This window comes from Schistocerca piceifrons, chromosome 10, assembly GCF_021461385.2.
Source record: "Schistocerca piceifrons isolate TAMUIC-IGC-003096 chromosome 10, iqSchPice1.1, whole genome shotgun sequence".
Lineage (NCBI taxonomy): Eukaryota > Metazoa > Arthropoda > Insecta > Orthoptera > Acrididae > Schistocerca > Schistocerca piceifrons.
In genome coordinates this window covers 111,536,087-111,558,755 of record NC_060147.1, presented here as the reverse complement: position 1 = coordinate 111,558,755, position 22,669 = coordinate 111,536,087, and the positions used below count along the sequence as shown (strand labels likewise).

Below are 22,669 nucleotides of genomic sequence, written 5' to 3'. Positions count from 1 at the left end.
AAAAAAGAAAGAAGCAAGGTTAATAAAACTGCAAAATGTGAGGGAACCAACTGTTTTAAGTTTAGGAAAACCATCTCTCCCCTCATCCTACGGAAAGATGAATTCCTTTGATGCTGGGTTCTGAATGAAATGTCTTATCACATTCCACAAATGATTCCCCCTCTGTTCTGAAGTGGGAACTATTACTGTAGCACTGAGGAACCAATCCAAGAGCTATTCGTAAGTGATAGCTCAAAGATTGGAAAACTGAAAACGACTAAATGTTCTAACCCCATAACACTCTGTACTGTATTGATCCAAATATCCTAATAAGTCAGATAAATTTTACCCTTATCCTCAGAAACAGTGAGTTGAGTTGTTTTGATACTGGGTTTTGAGTGAACTGCCCTAATTCTCACCTTCACCAAACAATTCCCCTTTCTACTCTGAGGAACCAATCCAGGAGCTGTTTGTGACAACTCCAACATCAGAAAACTGACCATGGTTACAAGAGCAATGTTCTAACCACATGATTGTCTGCATTTGATTGATCCAAGAAATCCTAATATATGTGTGATACTGAACAAGTCAAAGATAAAACAAACGATTGCAGTTTCAGAAAAAGTGAAAGATTAATTAAAGCTTCTGAAATTAAGTAAGTCAGTAAGGCATTGGTCAATCTCTGGTCCTCGTGGAAGCAGTTACTTGGCCTGGCATTGATGTGTAGTTGTCCGATGTACTCATGAGGGGATATCGTGCCAAATTCTGGCCAAGTGGCACATTAGATTATCAAAATCCTGAGCTGGTTGGACGGTTCTGTCTGTATGCTCCAGATGTTCACGCCTGAGGAGAGAGCCTACGATGTTGTTGGCCGAGGTAGGGTTTGGCAAGCATGAAGACGAGCAGTAGAAATTCCCATTGTGTTTGGGTGGGCATTATCTTGCTGAAATGTAAGCCCAGGATGGCTTGCAATGAAGGGCAACAAAATGGGACATCAAATATTCAGTGTACTGCTATACCGTGAGGGTGCCACGAATGACAACCAAAGTTGTCCTGCTATGAAAAGGAATGGCACCCCAGACCATTACTCCCAGTTGTTGGGCCGTACTGCAAGCAATAGTCGTGTTGGTATCCTACCACTCTCTGGGGCATCTCGAGACACGTTTTCGCAGCTCATCGAGACTCTCTTCAAAGTGGGACATAGGACTGAAGACAAGTCTAAACCAGTCGATAAGATTTCTGGCTGGAGATGCCCAAGATGACGGTGGGATACCGACCTGACTGTCGCGTGCCTTACGGCCTGGAGTGCTGGTTTGGGGTGCCATTTCTTTTTATAGCAGAACTCTTTTGTTGTCGAGCATAGGACTATTTGGTTGTTAAGTGTGGCACCCTTAGAGCATAGTGGTACATCGACAATATTCTACACCCTGTTCTATTGCTCTTCGTGGCAAGCTGTACTGGGTTTGCATTTCAGCAAGACACACGGGGAGAGTTTCTACTAATGTCTTCGTGATTTTCAAGCCTTACATTTTGTCAGGAGGGCAGTCGGATCTCTCCCCAATGGAGAATGTTTGGAGCATTATGGGCAGGGCCTTCCAGCCAGCCCGGGATATGGCGATCTAACTTAGCAGTTAGACAGAGGGTGTCCAACATCTCTACAATCAATGCCAAGCTGCACATATGCTTACACAAGGGCCAGAAGAAGACAAAGCTGTTATTGATATGCTCGGTTTGTGGAGCTCTTTCTCTGGAATGAACCATCCAATTTTTCTGAAATTGAAATTGTAATCATTTGCTTGTCTGTACGCACAAATTACATTGACAGATTTCTGTGCCATTCAGAAATGCTTTGGTTGTGCATATCTTTTTTTCTGTCTTAAAGTATACTTAGCCTTTCTTGCACCTCTCTTCCTCCATTTCCCCACACCATTAAATCGTCTTCAAATACCACTGACTTCTTATTTCCATCTCCTCTTTGTACAAGTACACCTGTCATTGTTATCCATAATGGTGATAGAAAGAAGAGGGGATAGTGCACTTCCTTGCTTCAGGTCATTTTTCTGTTTAAACCAGGCTATCTTTTCTCCTCCTATTTTTACCCATCTCACATTTCCTTCTTACACTCCATTCTTCTTCTAATTCCCCCCTCCCATTCTTCTTGTAATCAGGCTTATAATTCCCCCACCTTTCTTCTTCTTCTTCAGGGTTTCAGGCATCTTGTTACCTTTCACACTACCTTACATATTCTCAGTGTCTAGGAAAACCATTATTAAATCCTTAAAATATTTATAGTTTGTCTTCGAGCTCTTGAATCCACAGTCGACCTTCCTGATCTAGTCACTGGTTCTCTGTGCTCCTCTTATCTACTGTACTTTTCCAGAATCATCTCAAATAATTTAGTAGCACGATGCATCATACTACGTGCCCTATAATTTCGAGTCTCCTGCAACCCTTTTTCAAAATTAGTACTAAGATGTCCTTTTTTCAACCTTCAGGTGCCCTTTCTTTCCATACTGTTGTCACAGTATCAGCTGGTCTCACCACCTCTACAAGAATGCTTTTCCTCCTTTCTTTGACAGCAGTAGTGAACTTGATAAAGACAGTTACGTCCATCTCCAGATCCTCTACATTCTCTGCTCCTCACTTCCCTCTTCCCTATTTCCATTGCCATTTAGTAACACTTGAAAATATCCCATCCACATATCTGTGATTCCCTGTACATTACCAACTAAAACTACCTTTCCTTCTTTATTGATCATTTGGCATCTTCCAACATGCCTTTTTTCTTAGCTTTAACCATACCATAGGGATCTTCTTATACCCCGCATTGTCCTCTTCCATAGTTTTCGCCCACTCTTCATCCATTTCCTCTTCTCTCCTGCTATCACTTGTAGCCACCTTCTTCTAAGTGTATGCCTTTTTTCATTCCTCTGTCTTCTCCAAATAACACATGTAGAATGCTTTGTTTTTCTTTGCAACTTCCTCACCTGCTGTCATTCCATCAGGGTCTCTTTTCAGTGTTTATCACTGGTTTTCTGCATTTCCATCATTTTTTAACTTTCCTGATTCCTCCTCTGCTGCATTCATTTCATTCTTGGTATGTTGCTCACTACTATTTACTAAAATTCTTCTTTGCATTTCTCTTCTTCAAACTTCCACACTGTAATCCTCCTTTCCTTTCTTTCTGCCCCCTTTCTCTCTAACCTGTCACTACTTACAGGCAGTGATTGTTCCCTAGGGTTTTGGAAGTCATTACCTCGACTTCTGTGACTGTTCCCTTTGTGTCCTACTCACATATTATGTATTCTGCAACAGATTCACTTGACAAATCATGGTTATACCACATTACCTTATATGTTCCCTGCTTCCCTTGGCATTGTGTGGACTACATTCTGCTATCTTTCTATTATTTCTGATGGTGTCCATCATAGGACTTATTTTGTGAAGTGAAGACATTATCCATTTCATTCAACTTTTCTGCCAAGTCCTTTGCGCGGTCTGACAGAAATCAGTGTAATTGGCAAACCTCAATATTTTTTTTTTGTTTTGTCTTCATGGACTTGAATTCCTCTTCCAAGTTTCCTCTTGTTTCCTTTACTATTTGCTCAATGTGAATAAGAATACTGAACTTGTTTAAAGAATTAAGATGAAAATATATCAGAACTTTTTGAAAATATTTTCTGTCAGAGTTCTCTTCAACAGATCAGTTTTTCTTTCAGAGGTTTGACGCAGGGGAACAACCCCCAAACATAGTAAACAAACAGATATTCTGTGCAGTATCAGTCATGCTCCTAAGTCTCCAACCATCCCTACAAATGAGCTGCAAAGAAGCAGTATCATTATCCAATATCACCCATATGGGAGCAACAAACCCACAGCTTCTGAAGGACTTCAACAATCTTTCACTGTATGCTGCAACAAAACACATTCTTCCCAAAATAATTTCTCACAAGTTTGTATTTCACTTCCCCTTCCCCCATTTGCCTGTTTACGTTTACCTCTGCGCCTGCCGCCGCCCCCCCCCCCCCCCCCCCATATATTTTTTTGCCTCCTCCCTTTCTTATTGTTCTTCTTCTCTTTTGTCTCCTTCATTCAGATTCATTTCAAACTTTTTTGTTTAAATATGAGCCCAAACATACACAAATAAAATATCTCATTATCAGTGCTGTACAAACTATCACAGTATAGAAGTACCTCAGTAGTTTGCATGAGTACAGTAACAGGAGTGTTTCAATTTTTATTTCAGGGAGTTGAATATCCAGTGGTGTCGAGGTGACCCTAAAGCTACGGAAGGGCTGACAGAGCAGATGCCCGACCTCGAAATCCATGGCAACATTGAAGAGGAAGAACGGGCTGACGACACGGAAGGTCACGAAAGTGACGCGGAAGTTGCAGAGGAAGGAAATGAAGAGAATGTGGGTCCTGGAGATGCAGATGATGTGCAGGATGGCGGTTCAGAAAATGACAGTGACAGCGATAGTAACAGTAGCAGTGATAGTGAGAGTGACGGTGAAAATCTTATTTGGGGTGAAAGAGGTATATCTGATCTCTTTCTGGAAAACATAAATGAGTGAGAACATGTTTATAGGAAACTGTCTCTTGCTACTAATTGTCTGAGGAACAGTGAAGTGTATCAAAATGATAACCCTGAATGTTATCGGCCTATTTATTGTAGTTGACTACAAAATGCTGTTAAACTGAAAGTAGTTGTTTATTTTTTAACATTGTTGTTAAATCTGATTTTGCTGTGATTTAATGTTTTAAAAAGGTAAAGCTATCCTCAGCCTGAGTGTTGGTTTGAACAAGTCAGTGCTTTACTAGGCATGGTGCTGTTGGGGACAGTGCCATTGCCTTCCTCTGACCTTCGAACTGATTTAACTGGGCAGTTATTGCAGGACTTGCAGTGTAACATGTGTTATGAACCACATTGTAGCTCAGTTTCTCACATTAGCGTGCAATTGCTGGAGATGAAAGCAGTTATATATGACAAGAAAAACATCTTTGCATCAGTGGGGGATCAAACTGCATGACCTTATATTATTAGCGTGCCAATTAATCACTGGACCTCAGGATGCCAGACTTTTGAAGTAAGGAAATTGCAAATAGTTGTGGAAAAGTGTGCAGGAAATTTAAACATGTTGTCCGCAAATCCCTTGGTATTAAAAGGGATTTGTTGACATGTTCTTGTACATAAAATGCTGAAAAAGGAAACACTGATCAACTAGTAGTTGTTAAAGGGCATTGGCAGAATTATACCTGACACTGCAATTTCGTGATCATTTTAATGCCCATATAAAGTGTTGTTCCTTTTCTACACATTAAGATTTTAAACCAAAGAATATTCAGTGAACCATCAGAACATTACTGCGTTGAATGTTGTTACTGCGTATCAAAATTACTAATGCCATTGCTCATAACTATGGCGTATTTTGCCTCGTATTTTGCTTAGTAATTGTATAATTAGTAGTAAAGACACCTGTAAACAAACAATTCGTACTTTTTTGCTGTTTGACCTTTATTAGAAGTTACTGGTATCAGACATAGGTGTTACCTTGAGGAAGAAGTTTATGATAATGTATGTTTGGAGCACAGCATTATGGTTGCAAAACGTGGGCAGTGGATAAACTGAAACAGAAGAAAATTGCAGCATTTGAGATGTGATGTTACAGAAGAATGTTGCAAATTAGGTGGCCTGATAAAGACTGCGGAGGTTCCATACAGAATTGGCAGAGGTTCTCTACAGAATTGGCAAAGAAAGGAACATATTGAAAACACTTGACAAGCATGGACAGAATTGTATGTTAAGACTGTAGAGAATAACCTCTATTGTACGATAGGGAGCTGTAGAGGGTGAACACTGTAGGGAAGATGAGACTGGAATACATCTGGCAAATAAAGATGGAGTGTGCAAATTCTACTTTGAGGTGAATAGGATGACACAGGAGAGGAATTGGTAGTGGGCTGCATCAAACCAGTTGGAGGACTGGTCATTAAAAAGTGTGATTGACAGCAGATTTGCCAATATGGTGAACATTGTTTGTGTTGTTGTTTCACTGTGTGTGTTAGGGAGAACGAGCTGTCATTAAAATTTATCTCACTGTATCTTGAGTTTCTGCTGTTGCATAATTTAAGATACTGGATAGGAACGAGCACTGGCAGTTACCAAAACGGCATAGGTGTAGCATCTCTCTGCCATTTATTATGCAGGAAGAGGTTAAGAAGGAAATGAATATTATGTGCAGAACTTAAGGATGGAAGTGCAGTAAAATAAAGTAGCTGTCCAGTTTTCTGGACAATGTATATGTTCCCACATTATGATAGTAATATAAACTTTAGATTTTATCTCTAGACTTCAACCATTTGCTGAACTGGCATCCTATATTTTTCTTCTTTATACACAGTGGTAAGTGCAGTGCAAGAACTGCTTAGTCTGCATTGGGAGCCATTCCCACTCGTGTCAAAATGTCACACAATATACAGTGTAACAACGAAAATAATCAGTTTTTGACAATATAATGTAACTGGATGAATAAAAATCTATCAAAGTGGCAGCATAAGACCTCTCATACAAAAAAGGTTTCAAATATCCAAGCTTTCGAAGCAAGTGCTCCTTCTTCTGGCAGAAGGGGTAAAGGGGAAGGTAGAGGGGTGAAGGGAGAGGACTGGAGAGGTTTAGGAAAAGGGGTAGAGTCCAGAAAAGTCACCCAGAACCCCTGGTCAGGGGAGATTTACCGAACACCTCTTGGACATAACTTCCATTAACAAAACACCATCTAACTCAATTTTCTTAGAGGCTGTACGTTCTCACCCTGTCCAGTAAGTCTCCCCTGACCTGGGGTTCTGAGGGACTACTCTGAACTCTACCCCTTCTCTTAAACCTCTCCAGTACTTTTTCACCTTTCTTCCTTTCCCTTCAACCTTTCTGCTCGGAGGAGGATCCACTGGCTCTGAAGGCTTTCATATGTAAAATCTTGTGTTTTCTCTTCTGTTGCCATTTGGAAATGGACATAGTGTGACAGCTACTTTAAAAGTGAGGTTAAATTTGGCAAGCATTGTTGGTACATCTACATACTTATTTTGCAAACCTGTGAATGGGGAACAGTGAATTTAACAAACAAATTTAATCAATATCAGGGGCCCCAACCTGGCAGTACTTGGCTGGATTAACTGTCACTTTGAAAAGCCATGGATGTAGTCCCCATGGTTATATTTTTATGTGACGAGGTGTGTTGGTAAATCAGTTTTGTTAGTGTTTAGGTGCATGAAGGATGGGATATTATAGTGTTTCCTCTTTCCATGAAATTTTGTAGTTCAGATTTGTCAACTGTTACACTGTGTTGTGATTCAAACATGTTAAGAAGCCATTTGTAAACTTCATAGCACTAGTGCACCTTCAGTATATAGATAAAACTGAGATGTGAAAAGTTTATCTGAAATTTGGGTTACAATTTTTATTTCCCATTTGCTGGCATTGCTTTCATATCCTAATATTGACTACCCAGCAAAAGCTGATGGCACAATTTAAAACAAAATATAATGGTTAGCTATAAGGTGACATAATTCCTTGACAATAAAAAGTAATTGTTTGAACAGGAAAACTATCACAATTAAATGCACTCTTAATAAAACATGAAGTATATCATGATGATCGTCTATAGTGCACACAAGTGTACATTCTATTTATTTATTACAAAATAAGTGGCCGTCATTTGCTATATGCTTGTACTGCACAAATTCTTTGATCTGGTTATTGATGTTATATATTGTTATGCTATTTTCTGTAAGATTGTTGTTGGCAACGTGTTGTTGACTTCAGTGCTAAAACTGATGCTTTATATTGGCTGTGATTATTGTTGTAATGTTATTGTGTATCTTTGTTGAACCAGTGACTGTTTTCCTACAGTTGGAATATAAATATATGCCATCGTGGTCTAAATGTTAGTTTGTCCTAAATTTTATCAAATGTCACTTACTGGCCAGTCTGCCTTATAGGATTCTAAATTGAGAAACTTGCCACAGTGCCTGTTGAAAAGTGGTATATCTCCCACAATTACCCTGCGGGCCTTCTCCAGCGCCTATAATTGCAGAAGCATTCTTCTTGTTACACACAATCTCTTGGACCTTTGGTGATTCAGTAGATACCTTTTTTGATCTGCATTATCTTCCCAACAATTCCTCCTCCTCCTCCCCCCCCCCCCCCCCCCCCAACCTCTGTAACCTCATTTGCAACATGCATGATTTTTGTCTGGAGGGCACTTTCCATGGGGCAGTGATTCTATACCTACCATCATTCCCATTGTATAACCTACATTGTGCATGTACCCGCAATCATGTACTTAAACACCACAGCTGGGTAATCATACAAAATTTGAGGTATATTAACAACTGACATGATTACTGCATGACTTTCTTTATGGGGATGACTACCAAACTGCCAAATTACTTGAATCAGTGATTTCAGAAGACTTGTCTGATTTGAGGCCATCTAGTTGAGAAGTGTGGTCTGTGACATGACCCAAGAGAACGTTTGCCTTCTATGCCACACAAGTATCCTCCTGGTCAGCACTGAACTCTGGAGAAGCTTACTTTTTCCAGCATCTTACCATTCTCTTTGACATAACTTCAGTTACTCAAACACCTAACCCCTTTTCCCTACAGGCTGTATGCTAGAATTTTATATTTATTGTCCTTCAGTTTCCCTAAAAGAAAAACCCTTTTCCTCCAAATCGTACTAACCTCACTTCCTCTTTTAATCCACCAATTATACATCACATTATAACTGAAAACTATATGTTTTTGTAATTTTTTCTCCTCATGACAGAGGGGTCTCTCTCTTAGCCTCTTGGTGCGTGGATGATCTGGCACCCTATCCAAACTCCAATCAATTCCTCTTTCCTCCCTCAACAATGAATCTATTCTTTGAATGCAAATATTGCTGTGTTCTATTTAAGTGTTCCTACTAGCAGCTCTGGCAGTTAGGCAAGTACTGGCCAATGGTGAGTCCATCTGTGTCTTGGATTTTACAAATTGACAACTGTCTGCCTCTCAATAATTTGATACACCCATGTGTTGTGGAAAAACAGCAAGACAACATGAGCAATGAGTTGGTAAAGGCAGATTTGTGCAAGGAGTGAAATTTACACCTTCATTGCAAGTTGTGTGTTAACATTTGAAATTAACCAATTGGTTAATTCAGTATAGAGTATTTTGATGTTATTGGAATACATGAATAAATATTTTATTTATTGAAGAATATTTTCATATTACTGAAACATGTATACATTTCTGTAATAAATATATTTCTATAAAAAGTAGTTGGTCTGTCATTATTTCCACACCTTCCCTTTCCTTTTGCCCCCTCCCCCTTCTCCAACCACTACTACCCACATCATATTGTTAATTTTGGCACTTACTTGCTGCCCTGTTCTCCCATTGCAAAACCATGTGCTTAATTGCTGTATGGTCAGCAGTGAGAAGGGATGGACAGGGCTGTTCTGTTCAATCTGTAAACTGACCATGCTATGATGGAAAACAAAGCAAAATTCGGAGATTACAGTCCAAGAAGAAGAAGAAGAAGAAGAAACAGTTTAAAGTTTACCAATGACATTGTAGTAGTTGGCAAGGGATGAAGAGCTGACTGTCTTGATAAGAGATGAAATGAACATCAACAAGAGCAAAGAATGTCTAATTAAATCCAGTGAGGTTGAGGGAATTAGGTAAGAAATTTTCTGTCTGTGTAGGAAAATAACACTATGACTGAAGTAGGAAGACATAAAATGCAGAGTTGCAATAAGTATCAGAAATAGTTAAATTTGTTAATATTGAAAATTTGTGTTCAATCTTTTTTGGAGTGTGGTCTTTTACAGAAATGAAGTTCGGAAGAGAATCAGGCAAGAAGATAACTTGAAACTTGGTGCTACAGGACAATGCTGAAGGTTGGAGGGGAGATGCTGATGTAAATGGCAGGGGGGACCAAGATGTGCTTACTTTAGTGAAGTTCAAATGGCTGTAGGCTGCAGTAGTTAGGCATGGATGAATGACCTTGGACACAATAGCTTAGCATGGAGCATGGCATCAAAGCTGGACTAACTGTAACCAAAATTTTCTTATTCAAAATATTTGTTACTACCATGATGCACTGACCACAACAATGTGGAAACAAGTAGGATGCCACAAAATTTTATTGTTCTGTTGCATGGTGTTGCAACCTGTCCTGCTTGTACCCAGCTATGGCTTCAACAGCTAAAACACCCTAATGCAATACAAGTCATAAACTGCTTATTACAGGGTGGTTACAATTAAAATGCAGGTGTTCAGATATCCTGTGCAGGCTGTAGTTATTGTACGGCAGCGAAGCTTGGTAGATATTTTAATGCAGAACCTGTTTATTCTGAGGAAAAATGGACATCAGGTGCAAATCAGGCACTGTACAGCATGTCATCGTTGTCTCCTGTGCTCATATTGAACAAATTGCATACACAGCAGTTAATTATATCAACATTATGCCTTTCTCACTTGTTGACCTTTTCTGCCCATGTTGCATTCCTAATTAATTACATTTGGGAACATTTGTATGTGTGTCTCTTTTGCATTCACATACCCCACTCTTTTGGCAACAAAACTCTATTATATAACTTAATATCCAGTCGATGTGATGGCCTTTTGCAACCTTATTTGTAGGGCCTGTACACCTCCATGGTAACACACTACTGGTTGACACCCGAGCCAACACCTTGCTGCATCAATATCTTCCCCATGATCCACATACTGCTTCCCACAGAAGGCATCCTTCATTGAGCAAAGCAGATGGAAATTGGAAGGTGCAATATTGTGGCTATAGTGTGGTTGAGGAAGAACAGCCCAATGAAGTTTTGTGAGCTGGTAGCCGGTGCACAGACTTCAGTGATGCCTTGCATTGTCATGGAGAAGGAGTAGTTGGTTTTCATTTTTGTTGTGACGAACTCACAGAAGTCACTTCTTCAATTTCCTGAGAGTAGCACAATACTCTTCAGCATTGACTGTTGCACATGAGGGATTACATCAAACAGAATGATAACAACTTCAGAGTCCCAGAAGACTATCTCTACGGCTTTATCAGTTGTGGGTGCAACTTTGAAATTTTTGTTCAGAAGACAGGTTGAGTGGCTCACGCCACGGATTGCCATTTTGTTTCTGGTTCAAAGTGAGAACCCGTATTTCATTGCACGTGCTGATGTTCGACAAAAAGTTCAAGATAAGCCTTGTAACCTACAAGCAACAATGCACAGATGGTCCATTGTAACTGAACCCAGTGGGCACAAACCTTTGAGTACCCCATCTGGCGGGCAAATGTGTCAGCAGACCAGTTGAGAAGTGATGTGTTTGATTGTGATCTGTCAATCACCTCGAATGAGTGTCTGCATATTGCAACACTGCAAGCGTTGTAGCTGTGTGCAGCTGGGAGATTGGACACGTTTGCATGACTTTGTTGCAATGTTGACAGGTGCCTTGCCCAACCCACCGTGCTTTCGTTCACTGCCAGCCCTCTGAGGACATTCCACAAGCACCTATGAATATCTGTAACTATCTGGTTTTCTGGAAAAGAAACACTGACAGCTCTCTGCTTTGAATTCAAATCTGTTACAGTCGCCATTTTGAAGGTTATGTATAGTGCTGCCACCTACTGGAATTTCATGAAACTGTAGGGCTGAAACAGCAATATTCCATGATGTCCCACAACAAATTCCACATTTTTTCAACCAAAATGGCCTGAGCAAAAATATGTTGTATTACTTATTGAACATCCCTCATGCAACCACCCAGTACATTTTTATATATGTGCTATACCTGCTTTTTATCTCATTGAACACACACAACTATAACTGAATAGTCACTGACTTATTCTGACTCACTTGAAGTCAAATTCATCTACATTATGTATATTTTCACCAATAAAATTTAGACATGCACATTCTATTTGTATTCTTTCTCAACACTCCTGATGGTATTGGTAGAACATCAAAATATACACTCTTTCCAGATATTAAAAAATACCTCTTCATTTTTAATAAGTTGGATTATGCCCCAATTAGCATTTCAAATGTAAATTTGTCTTTACACAAGTCTTACTTTGATGACATTGACACATATCACACTATATGTACGCTGATGTAACACTGCCCAATGTAAAGGATTTAAATGCAAATGAATGTAAGATCATATGTATGCAGTCCCATTCCACAGAATAAGGAATACTGAGTGTGTCTCACTTTTACAGTGTGTTTCATTCATACAATTTATCGTAGAGGCAAGGGGGAAAAAAGGTATCTTCTTGGTGACTGAGTATTTTACATTTTGGAAAAGTAATCATATTTATTAACTATACACTTTGAACTCTAAAATAAAATCATTCATACATGTGATTTTTAAGAATTCTTGATCTGCCACTTTTGGTTTTATGAATTGTCAGAATAACATTTGTTACAAATAAGAATGTCCCCCCATAAAAGTAGATCACAAAAAAGTATGTAGGAGATAATGAAAGGAATTTCTGAGTTATCTCAACTATGAATGAACCACTCTGTCACAGAGCACAGTAAACAATTTATTAAGCATCAAAACACTTGTGAGGAGCACAGATACATAAAACCTCAACACACATTTAAGAAGCCATGAATACATCTCTAAGAAGTTCGCACACAGTCATTTCACTGGCGTTGATCAGTTAGTCAATATTGTGGTCACCAAAGGAGCTCCCCCCCTTGAAAAGCTGCAGAGACTACAGGCCGGATCGATGGCGCATTGTGCCTCATCCGACTACTATCCTCCGCAAGGACTTTAGGTGGTGACAAATTCATGCCTGTGGCAGGCCACCTGAACAGAGGCATGGCTGGGCCGTTTCTCGACAGAGCTGGAAATGGCAGGAACCTGGACATAAGTTGGCACACAAAGAGGCAGTATTATTGGAGTTTCAGAGAGCAAAGCCAATGAAAATTTGCAGTGTAGCAGGTGGCGGGACAAGGGTGTCACTTGAGACAAAGTGAAGACAGGTGTGGTCACAAGGGCGTGTGCTGCAGGTGTCGGCACAGGTGGGTTGCATGGTAGTTCATCTTGGGGAAGAGCAATGAAGGCAAGTTTGAGTTTTTCCATTGAGACTGTCTCCATGCCTCCTCCCTTGCCCTTGTGGATGATGAGAGTGTTGGGTCCCCTCAAGAGCAGTTTGTATTAACCAGAGTATGTGGAAGTGAGAGGCAGCCGAACTGCATCATCACACAGACATACAAGTGTTGATGTGCGTAGTTCATTGAAGATGAACTGATCACATTGATTATGGCATTGTGGGCTGTGTGGATGTAGAGATATCGTAAAAAGTCCCCAACATTGATGCTGAGAGAGAAGTTAGAAAAATTGGCGCATAGTAATCAAGAAAATGCAGAGATCTTTGCAAACACTTTCAACAAACTTTTAAATTGTGATGACCCACTGGAAACATTTCAAGTAGACACCGAAGCACTTATTCTAACCACCTCAGACCCAATTGATCCTCCAACTATCAATGAGGTAGAGGTCTCAATTCAGGAACTAAAAAATTACAAGGCATGTGGTGAAGACCATGTATTTGCAGAAATCTGGTACAATTCTGGAAAACCTGCAGTCGTAAATCTCCACCAACATCTAATTGAAATGTGGATCACAGAGAAAATTCCAGAGCACTGGACCTCAGAAATAATCCATCCATTATTTAAAAAAGGAGATAGAATCAACCCAGATAATTACAGAGGAATAACCCTTCTGGACTGCACATACAAAATTTTCTCCTGCATAATTTACAATAGGATCAAAAACATTCTGGAACCACAACTTCGAGAATATCAAGGAGGATTTCAATCATACAGAAGCTGCTCAGACCAAATTCTTAGCTTGAAACTAATGATGGAGTATTGCAAGTACAGAAACAAACAGTTATTCGTCTCATTCATAGATTTTAAGAAAAGCATATGATAGTGTTCATAGACCCACACTTCTAAAAAGCCTTAGATCGTATGGCTTCCATCCCAATCTGGTAAGACTCATTCAGCTAACTTTAACTAACACAAATTCAAAGGTGAAGTTTAGAGGAGGAATGTAAAAAGCTTTCGCAATAGAAACAGGACTCAGACAATGTGATGTATTGTCCCCTTTGCTTTTCAATGTGGCCCTTGATTACATCATGACAATCTGGCAAAAAGAAAATCCATGTAAAATCAAAATTGGAGGAAAACCAGCAATAAGAGCAAACTGCCTTGGGTTTGCTGACGATTTAGCTCTCTGAGCCCTTGATATGGAAGAAGTTCATGCTCAGATCACAAGTCTCCAGAAAATTGCTACAAAAGTAGGATTACAAACATCCTTTGAGAAAACTGAAATCATGCCCATGAAACCTCTTTGCGTAGATAAAATCTTCATAAATGATAAAACAATTAACATAGTTCTACAATTTAAATATACTGGAGAAATTATTTTGCACAACTTGGGTGAGAAAGCAACATGCATAAATGTTGTTGTTGTTGTGGTCTTCAGTCCTGAGACTGGTTTGATGCAGCTCTCCATGCTACTCTATCCTGTGCAAGCTGCTTCATCTCCCAGTAACAACTGCAACCTAAATCCTTCTGAATCTGCTTAGTGTATTCATCTCTTGGTCTCCCTCTACGATTTTTACCCTCCACGCTGCCCTCCAATACTAAATTGGTGATCCCTTGATGCCTCAGAACATGTCCTACCAACCGATCCCGTCTTCTGGTCAAGTTGTGCCACAAACTTCTCTTCTCCCCAATCCTATTCAATACTTCCTCATTAGTTATGTGATCTACCCATCTAATCTTCAGCATTCTTCTGTAGCACTACATTTCGAAAGTTTCTATTCTCTTCTTCTCTGAACTATTTATCGTGCACGTTTCACTTCCATACACGGCTACACTCCATACAAATACTTTCGGAAAGGACTTCCGGACATTTAAATTTATACTCGATGTTAACAAATTTCTCTTCTTCAGAAACACTTTCCTTGCCATTGTCAGTCTACATTTTATATCCTCTGTACTTCGACCATCATCAGTTATTTTGCTCCCCAAATAGGAAAACTCCTTTACTGCTTTAAGTGTCTCATTTCCTAATCTAATTCCCTCAGCATCACCCGACTTAATTCGACTACATTCCATTATCCTCGTTTTGCTTCTGTCAAGACACTGTCCATTCCGGTCAGCTGCTCTTCCAAGTCCTTTGCTGTTTCTGACAGAATTACAATGTCATCGGCGAACCTCAAAGTTTTTATTTCTTCTCCATGCATAAATAGAACCAACAAAATGAAAAAATCACAATTTCTAACCTGGTTAACATATAATTAAGAAATGCCTGTCAACAGACACTAAGATCCAACATTACAATACTCTAACCCTCCCGGAACCAACTTATGCTTGTCAACATCTGTTCAAAATTAAAAATGAAAGAAGAACCAATCAACTCCTCAAGATTGAACAAAGATTTATCAGAACATGCATCAATAAAAAATACCAGGTTGATAGAGTCCGTAAAATCCTCCCTAATGAAACTGTCTATTGTCAGATTGACCCAACCACCATCACAATGAAGAAGAAAAGAATCTCATATTTCTTTCACGTCTTACAGCTACCTGACAACAGGATTTTAAAACAACTAGTGATGAGAAGTCTCAGAAAGAAGACAGGAGGACAGTGGGTCAAAGAAATGCAGCAAGATCTTGAAGCAGTTGGTCTTAGAATTACTGATGCAGATAACAAAAACACTCTCCTTATGAATCATAAATTTTCAGCAGAAATGACACACAGAAGACTGGCAGAGATTTCAGACGAGTTAAGAAAACTGTGTTCGGAATGAATGAAAAAGTACTGGACTGAGTACAAGAAGCAAGTAGTCCAATCTTCAAAGAGAAGGTGAACACGGAATGACTCAAGTGGTTCAATCTGGCCAATCAAGCTAATAAAAAAAAAGACTATTCACTGACAAATAAATCGCTAGCTCCAACTGCAAGGAGGGAGAAGACAAAGTTTACAGTAAATTCAGCATCGTTACATGACAATGTTCAGAGAAAAAAATTAGTGATGTGCAAATATTAAAAAAGTGCATAATATGAAGTCATGGATTAATTTGAAGCCAAATCTTAAAAAGACAAGGAACATGAAAATCATATTAAAAGAAATGGGAAGAGCTGTTTCTGAAGTTTTTGGATGGGGATGACTGCAGTCCCAGCGAAATCCCTGCTAAGTTCCCTTCTCTCCATTTTTCATTAAGTGCTTAACACTTTGAAATTACGAACTAGTGAACTTATTTTTATTCTGCAGTAATGAAACAGTTCTGATCTTTAGATGAATTTTCAGTTAAACAAGTACAGCGGAGCATGCATAAAACTGGACAAGCCTCTCCAATACTTCCCCATAAACCTGCTTGTTATGAAAGTGTAAGTCAAAAATCATCTGCAATATTGACATACCTTTTCTTACACTGTTTATACCAACCTTCATCCTCATTTATTTTATTGTTATGCTGTTGTGATCCTGTATATAAAAGTCTGATTGTAATTCCTGCATTTACCTTTTTGATGCAGATAGACCACTCCAGTAAAAGTTTGCACTGAAGAGAAACAATGAGCAGTGATCCGGTCTTTGATGTCTGAAATGGTATAAGGTGCCACAATCTATCAAAGAATTTTGGCACAATAAGGTAGAGTGTCTTGCTGCAATGGAGTGTCTACGAACGGATTGCAAAATTCAGAAATGATCGCTCAAGTGTGATGCACAAGGAAGGAGCCGGACGACCATCCACAGCCACAAATGATGACAACACTGAATGTGCACAACAGGTGACAACTGATGACATGGCGCATCATCTGCATATTAGTCATGCATCTCACTACAAAATCATCCACAACAGATCTGCGTTTCATGAAGCCTGCAATATGGGTCCCAAAACAACTTACAGTGTTGCATAAACAAATGCGCTTGGACATTTGCCACAAACATTTGGATCATTATGGTAATTAATGTGACAGTTTCTTAGACATAACCATCACTAGTGATGGAATACATGGAGTAAACAGCTGAGTATGGAACGGAAACATTCACAATCACCCAGCAAGGAAAAGTTCCAAACCCAACAATCCGGAGGAAGATTGATGCTTACCAATTTTTGGCACTCTCAGTGACCAGTACTGGAATGTTATCAGGAGAGTAGTACAACAACAAACCATAGTGGGACAATTACTGAAAGGCTAAACACTGCAATTTGAAGCAAACACTGAGGACTACTGTCAAAAGGTGGTGGTGTATTACACGACAACATCCACATACCACTATCCACACTGCTAAAACACTCTGGAAACTCGAGTCTGAAGTAATGGCTCATTCTTTGTGTAGTCCTGATCTTGCACCTTCTAACTACAACTCAAAGAGGCATTACGGGCCATCGGTTCTCCTTGGATCCAAAAGTGAAGGACACCGTGCACGGGTGGCTTGCTGCTCAGCCGAAAACCTTTTCTGCGGGCATAAGGTAGCTTGCACAACAATGAATCAAGTCTTATGGAAAAGCAAGGGCATATACTGACAAATGATATTAACATAAAAGTGCTATTTGTATTGCAGTAGGAGGTATAGGTACATTGCAGATAATTTTTGACTTACCCTCGTTCAAGGTACTGTCCAAAATATCCGAAAATTTCATTGTACCAGTCAAGCTAGGAGCAGTATGACATTCTGCTTTTAAGGACTCAACTGCACGCAAAAGCGATAATGTAAATTTTTGTGCTGTCAAAGACACAATATAAAGTACTATTGATAAACAATATGTACTTGCGGTGAAAAAAACAGCAAATATTTTAATATTGTACTTCAGCTCTGACTCCTCTCTCACTATTCAGAGTGGTGAGATAATTCTTTCTGTACAGACGCATTTTGTCATTGCTCTGACTCTCCAGACATTTTGTTACGTACTGAACATAGGCAGATTTAAAGAGGCACATCGACGCACTCATTTACATTAATATACTGCCAAGCAACAATCATCATTTATATGCAAGTGTCTATTCATAATTTATGTGCATATTTGATTTCTTGAATGTATATTTTATTAATCTCTATGTCTTTTTTTCATTTTAGTAGTTTTAAAAATGACTTAAGTGGCATAAGGTAGCTTGCACAACAATGAATCAAGTCTTATGGAAAAGCAAGGGCATATACTGACAAATGATATTAACATAAAAGTGCTATTTGTATTGCAGTAGGAGGTATAGGTACATTGCAGATAATTTTTGACTTACCCTCGTTCAAGGTACTGTCCAAAATATCCGAAAATTTCATTGTACCAGTCAAGCTAGGAGCAGTATGACATTCTGCTTTTAAGGACTCAACTGCACGCAAAAGCGATAATGTAAATTTTTGTGCTGTCAAAGACACAATATAAAGTACTATTGATAAACAATATGTACTTGCGGTGAAAAAAACAGCAAATATTTTAATATTGTACTTCAGCTCTGACTCCTCTCTCACTATTCAGAGTGGTGAGATAATTCTTTCTGTACAGACGCATTTTGTCATTGCTCTGACTCTCCAGACATTTTGTTACGTACTGAACATAGGCAGATTTAAAGAGGCACATCGACGCACTCATTTACATTAATATACTGCCAAGCAACAATCATCATTTATATGCAAGTGTCTATTCATAATTTATGTGCATATTTGATTTCTTGAATGTATATTTTATTAATCTCTATGTCTTTTTTTCATTTTAGTAGTTTTAAAAATGACTTAAGTGGCTGCGACATGGCAGAGGTTAGTGTGCAATCTGATGGAAAATTATAAAGTCGTAGCATACAAGAACCGTAAATCAATCTTCACAGAAATTTTACTGCAAGAAGTCCGATATTTTGGTTTGATAATGTGCAAGGCACATGGTAATATAAAAATACTTAGCAAATGCATGACCTCAGCCACCAGTGGCATTGTTCTCATGCTATACAATGTATGAGGAAATAATATTGTTTAAGATTAATACTTTGAAATATTATTAATTATCTGATCTGTATTCTCATCCTTACAAGCAGAAGCATATTATTATTTACATTATTTATATGCTGCTAGATGTCGAAGTACTTCTTAGCTACTGTGGCACAAAGTTGTGTTATCTTTGGCAGTACTATTGTGAGTTGTAGTAGTGCATGTCAGGATGTATTTCAGTGTTTCTGCAAATTGTGAAATGGAAAACGTGATGGAGCAACAGATCTGCATCAAATTGTGCTTCAGGTTGAAGAAAACTGCAGCTGAAACCCACTCCATGCTGACAGAGGCATTTGGTGAGAGTCTGCCAATTCAAGCACGAACATTTGGATGGTTCGAGTGCTTCAAGGAAGGCTGAGAATCTGGGGAAGATCAACAAACATTCTGGTCAACATACACAACACTGGAAATGATCACTAAAGTGCATGACGTGATTCGAGAAGCCCGAAGGCAGACAATTCATGATGTTTGTAACTGACTTTGTCTGTCATATAGTACCTGTCAATGAGTTCTAGCTGATGAACTGAACATCAGACAAATTAGGGTACTTTTTCGCTCGTCTTCTCAGCAGCAAGCAACAAAAGCTCACAATTCAGATGTGCACTGACGTGTAACAAATGAGTTCAAAAGTGTCCAAAATTCTTATCCAGAGGCATAACAGGTGGTGATCTTGTGTCTATGGTTATGACCTTGAAATGAAGCAGCAATTATCACAAAGCAAAAAATCTTCTCTGAGGCCAGAAAGAGCTCGACAAGTTCGAATCAATGTAAAGTCAATGCTGAACATTTTTTTTTGGACATTTGGAAAATACTGCATAAGAAGCTTGCCCACGTGATCAGACTGTCAACAGGAACTTTTACTGCCAGGTTTCAAGGAGAATGAGGGAAAATTTTTCTGCACAAATGGCGAGAGTTGTGTTTTTGGCCCAAAAGAACATGGCAACAGTCCTCCACCCTCCCTACTCATTAGACCTAGCCGCATGCGGTTTCTACATGTTCCTGAAGATGAAATTCTTGTCAAAAGGGCAACATTTCAACTTGACTGAAGACATCCAAGCGAATCACAGTGGGTTCTAAACAGCCTTCACCCTCCAGACTTTCAGAAGTGCTTTCAAACATGGGAACAGTGTTGGGATTGTTTCATAAATGCCTGAGGTGACTACTTTGAAGGTGACAGAGGACATTAGGATTAAGTGTAGTTTTTTGATTTTACAATGAAATCCTTGGATATTTTGGGTCGCACCTTGTACACATACTCACTTCAAAATATGGAGTTAGACTCACACTAATATTCTTGTTTTTTATTTGTTTTAGGAGCTTGTGCAATTGGGGCATCTACGTGTCTCAATTCCCCAGAGGCCAGCAAGGAATACGTCAATCAGAATTATTCGGACTCAACTTATCGAGACAATCATTTCTCCACCATCCCCAAATTTTTAATCTAAGGTGATCCAGATATAGTGGACTCAGAAATCATAGTAGCTGCCTCTGCATGCTTACCGGTTTTGGTTCCTCACAGAACACAGAGGAAGATGGTTAACCATGGAAACAGAGGAGACGATTTGCCAAATTCTGAAGTACAGTGACTGATATTGCTGCACCAGTTAGATGTATTTAAGAGAAAAGAAAACTGACAAGAGATGAAAATGGAAAACAATAAATGCATTTTGTGGTGGAAAAGCAGAACACCATTTTTATTAATTAAAAATTATTTTTTAAATGAAATGTTTATTTGCACTATTCATTTACACAACAGCTTGCCCTCTTAAAGAAATTATTCGGTAACATTTCTTTTCAGTGAAACAATATGAGTAACATGTCTCTGTTTGAACTGGTACAGGTTAAACAATTTGTGCACTAATTTATTGCAGTATCTGGCAACTACTTTCATCACACCCTTGAAACAATTTCTGGGAAAGTGTAACAATAGAGTACCAAGTTCCAGTAACAAATGTTCTTTGTAAAAGTGAAACTGATAAGAGAGGAAGAAGAAAACTTAATTGCATTTTCTAATGTGACAACAGAGCACAGTTTATTTTCATCAAAATGGTATTTTGTTGTATCTAAAGAAATAAAAATTATTTTAATTACAAATATTACATGAATTAGGTTTACTTATACAATGTCTGGAACAAACTCCCACACACTACAACTGACATATTACATACACAATTTACCATCTTCTGTTTGTGTCATATATGCCTGCTGCTTCCTCTTCTTCAAATACTGGAAGATTGTCATCGTCACTAGGTGCCTCAAAATCTTCATCATCTTGTTTTTCACAACACAGCAAAACAAACAGGCTATGATCACACTGTTGATTTTTGTTTGGACAAGCATTATTTAGTTCTGCAGAACTGGGCAACATCTTTCCATCTGTCCAAAGCACAATTCGATCATCACAGTTTTCTTAAGGTGAAGCCTGTTGTAACCCTCTCATCAGACGTTTTAGGATTTTGGAATAGTGTTATTAACCACAAACACAATGCTACATCTTTGCCTCATAAAATTAAAGCATCACACTGGTTCTCTCATACTATCTGGTATACGTATGATTTTATCCATATCCTGGCATCATGTACAGACCAAGGCCTTGAGGAATTAACACTAATGAACATTTCACAGTAGTTAGACATCGCCTGCACATTACAGAAGGCAAGCCCTTTCGATTAACGTATGTGTCTCAACATGCATAATGTTTCATTATTGGTATGTGTATTCAACCGATGGCCCCCACCACACAGAGAAACAGATGTCGTGACTGCCAGTTAACTTTGGCTGTTTCTCGTTCGTTTACGTTTCTCAGAAACTGGATCTACAATGATGCTTTTTGGTAACCTGCTGAAGAAAATATGAAAATGTGTATCACAGTTGTCTGGTGCATTCTGAAGCCTTCTCCTACATCAATCTTCAAGCCTGGGTCTGCTAAATAGTACAAAACGTTTTCATTATACATTGGTGATTTTCAGGAAGAAAGTGATTCAGCAGCCAAATAATGTTTTCCCTGTTATGTCTATATAAACTTCTATGGTTTCTTTCTTCTGTGTATGTATGTGCTATGTATACCTTTTTTGGTTCTTATGAATAAGAATGGGATCATTCTCTGGAGAAGATTTTCAGAGCAAAAGAACATTCTCTGAGTAAGTTTTCAATTTCATATGAATAAAAAGTTCAAAGCATAGTTTCTGACCAGGGAGTACTTTCTCACTACTGCCCCTCCTCCTTGAGTAAGTTCTCTGCAAGGGGGTAAAGACCTAACCTCTTTGATTCTCACATTGTTTACATTTGTATACTGAAATGTGTTGCAATTACATTTGTGAAGTGAAAGTATGTGTTGTGTTCACGAGATGAAACACTCAGAACTTGTGTTTGTTTGTATAATGAAAGATTAATCCAGCTGTTATCAGCAAATCTCCAATGCCCATCACCAGGAAAGAGAAAGTTGGTAGCTTGACACAAATTCAGCAATTTAATTTTGTTCATCATATTAGATGTTTCAGGAACCCCTGCAACTGTGTCCTTCATGATTTAAATAATGACAACTTCACCAGTTACTTATTTTTTTGCTGCTTAGCACAACACTACTTCCCCAGCTCAGTGATAGACAGTATGTAGAGACAAATAACAAAAATGAGAGAAATTCCTGA

At 38.8% G+C, this 22,669-nt stretch overlaps 1 protein-coding gene across 1 annotated transcript in view; it reads left to right on the top strand.

Annotated features, from left to right (window-relative positions):
- The window catches only part of LOC124718902 (F-box/LRR-repeat protein 7-like), a 48,701-nt gene extending 39,408 nt beyond the window's left edge, over positions 1-9,293 (top strand). The window contains exon 8 of the mRNA XM_047244550.1: positions 4,226-9,293. Within this exon, the coding sequence (XP_047100506.1) occupies positions 4,226-4,553 (328 nt within the window). The 3' untranslated portion in view covers positions 4,554-9,293. The remainder of the gene's footprint in view (positions 1-4,225) is intronic.
- Positions 9,294-22,669: the final 13,376 nt, after the last annotated feature.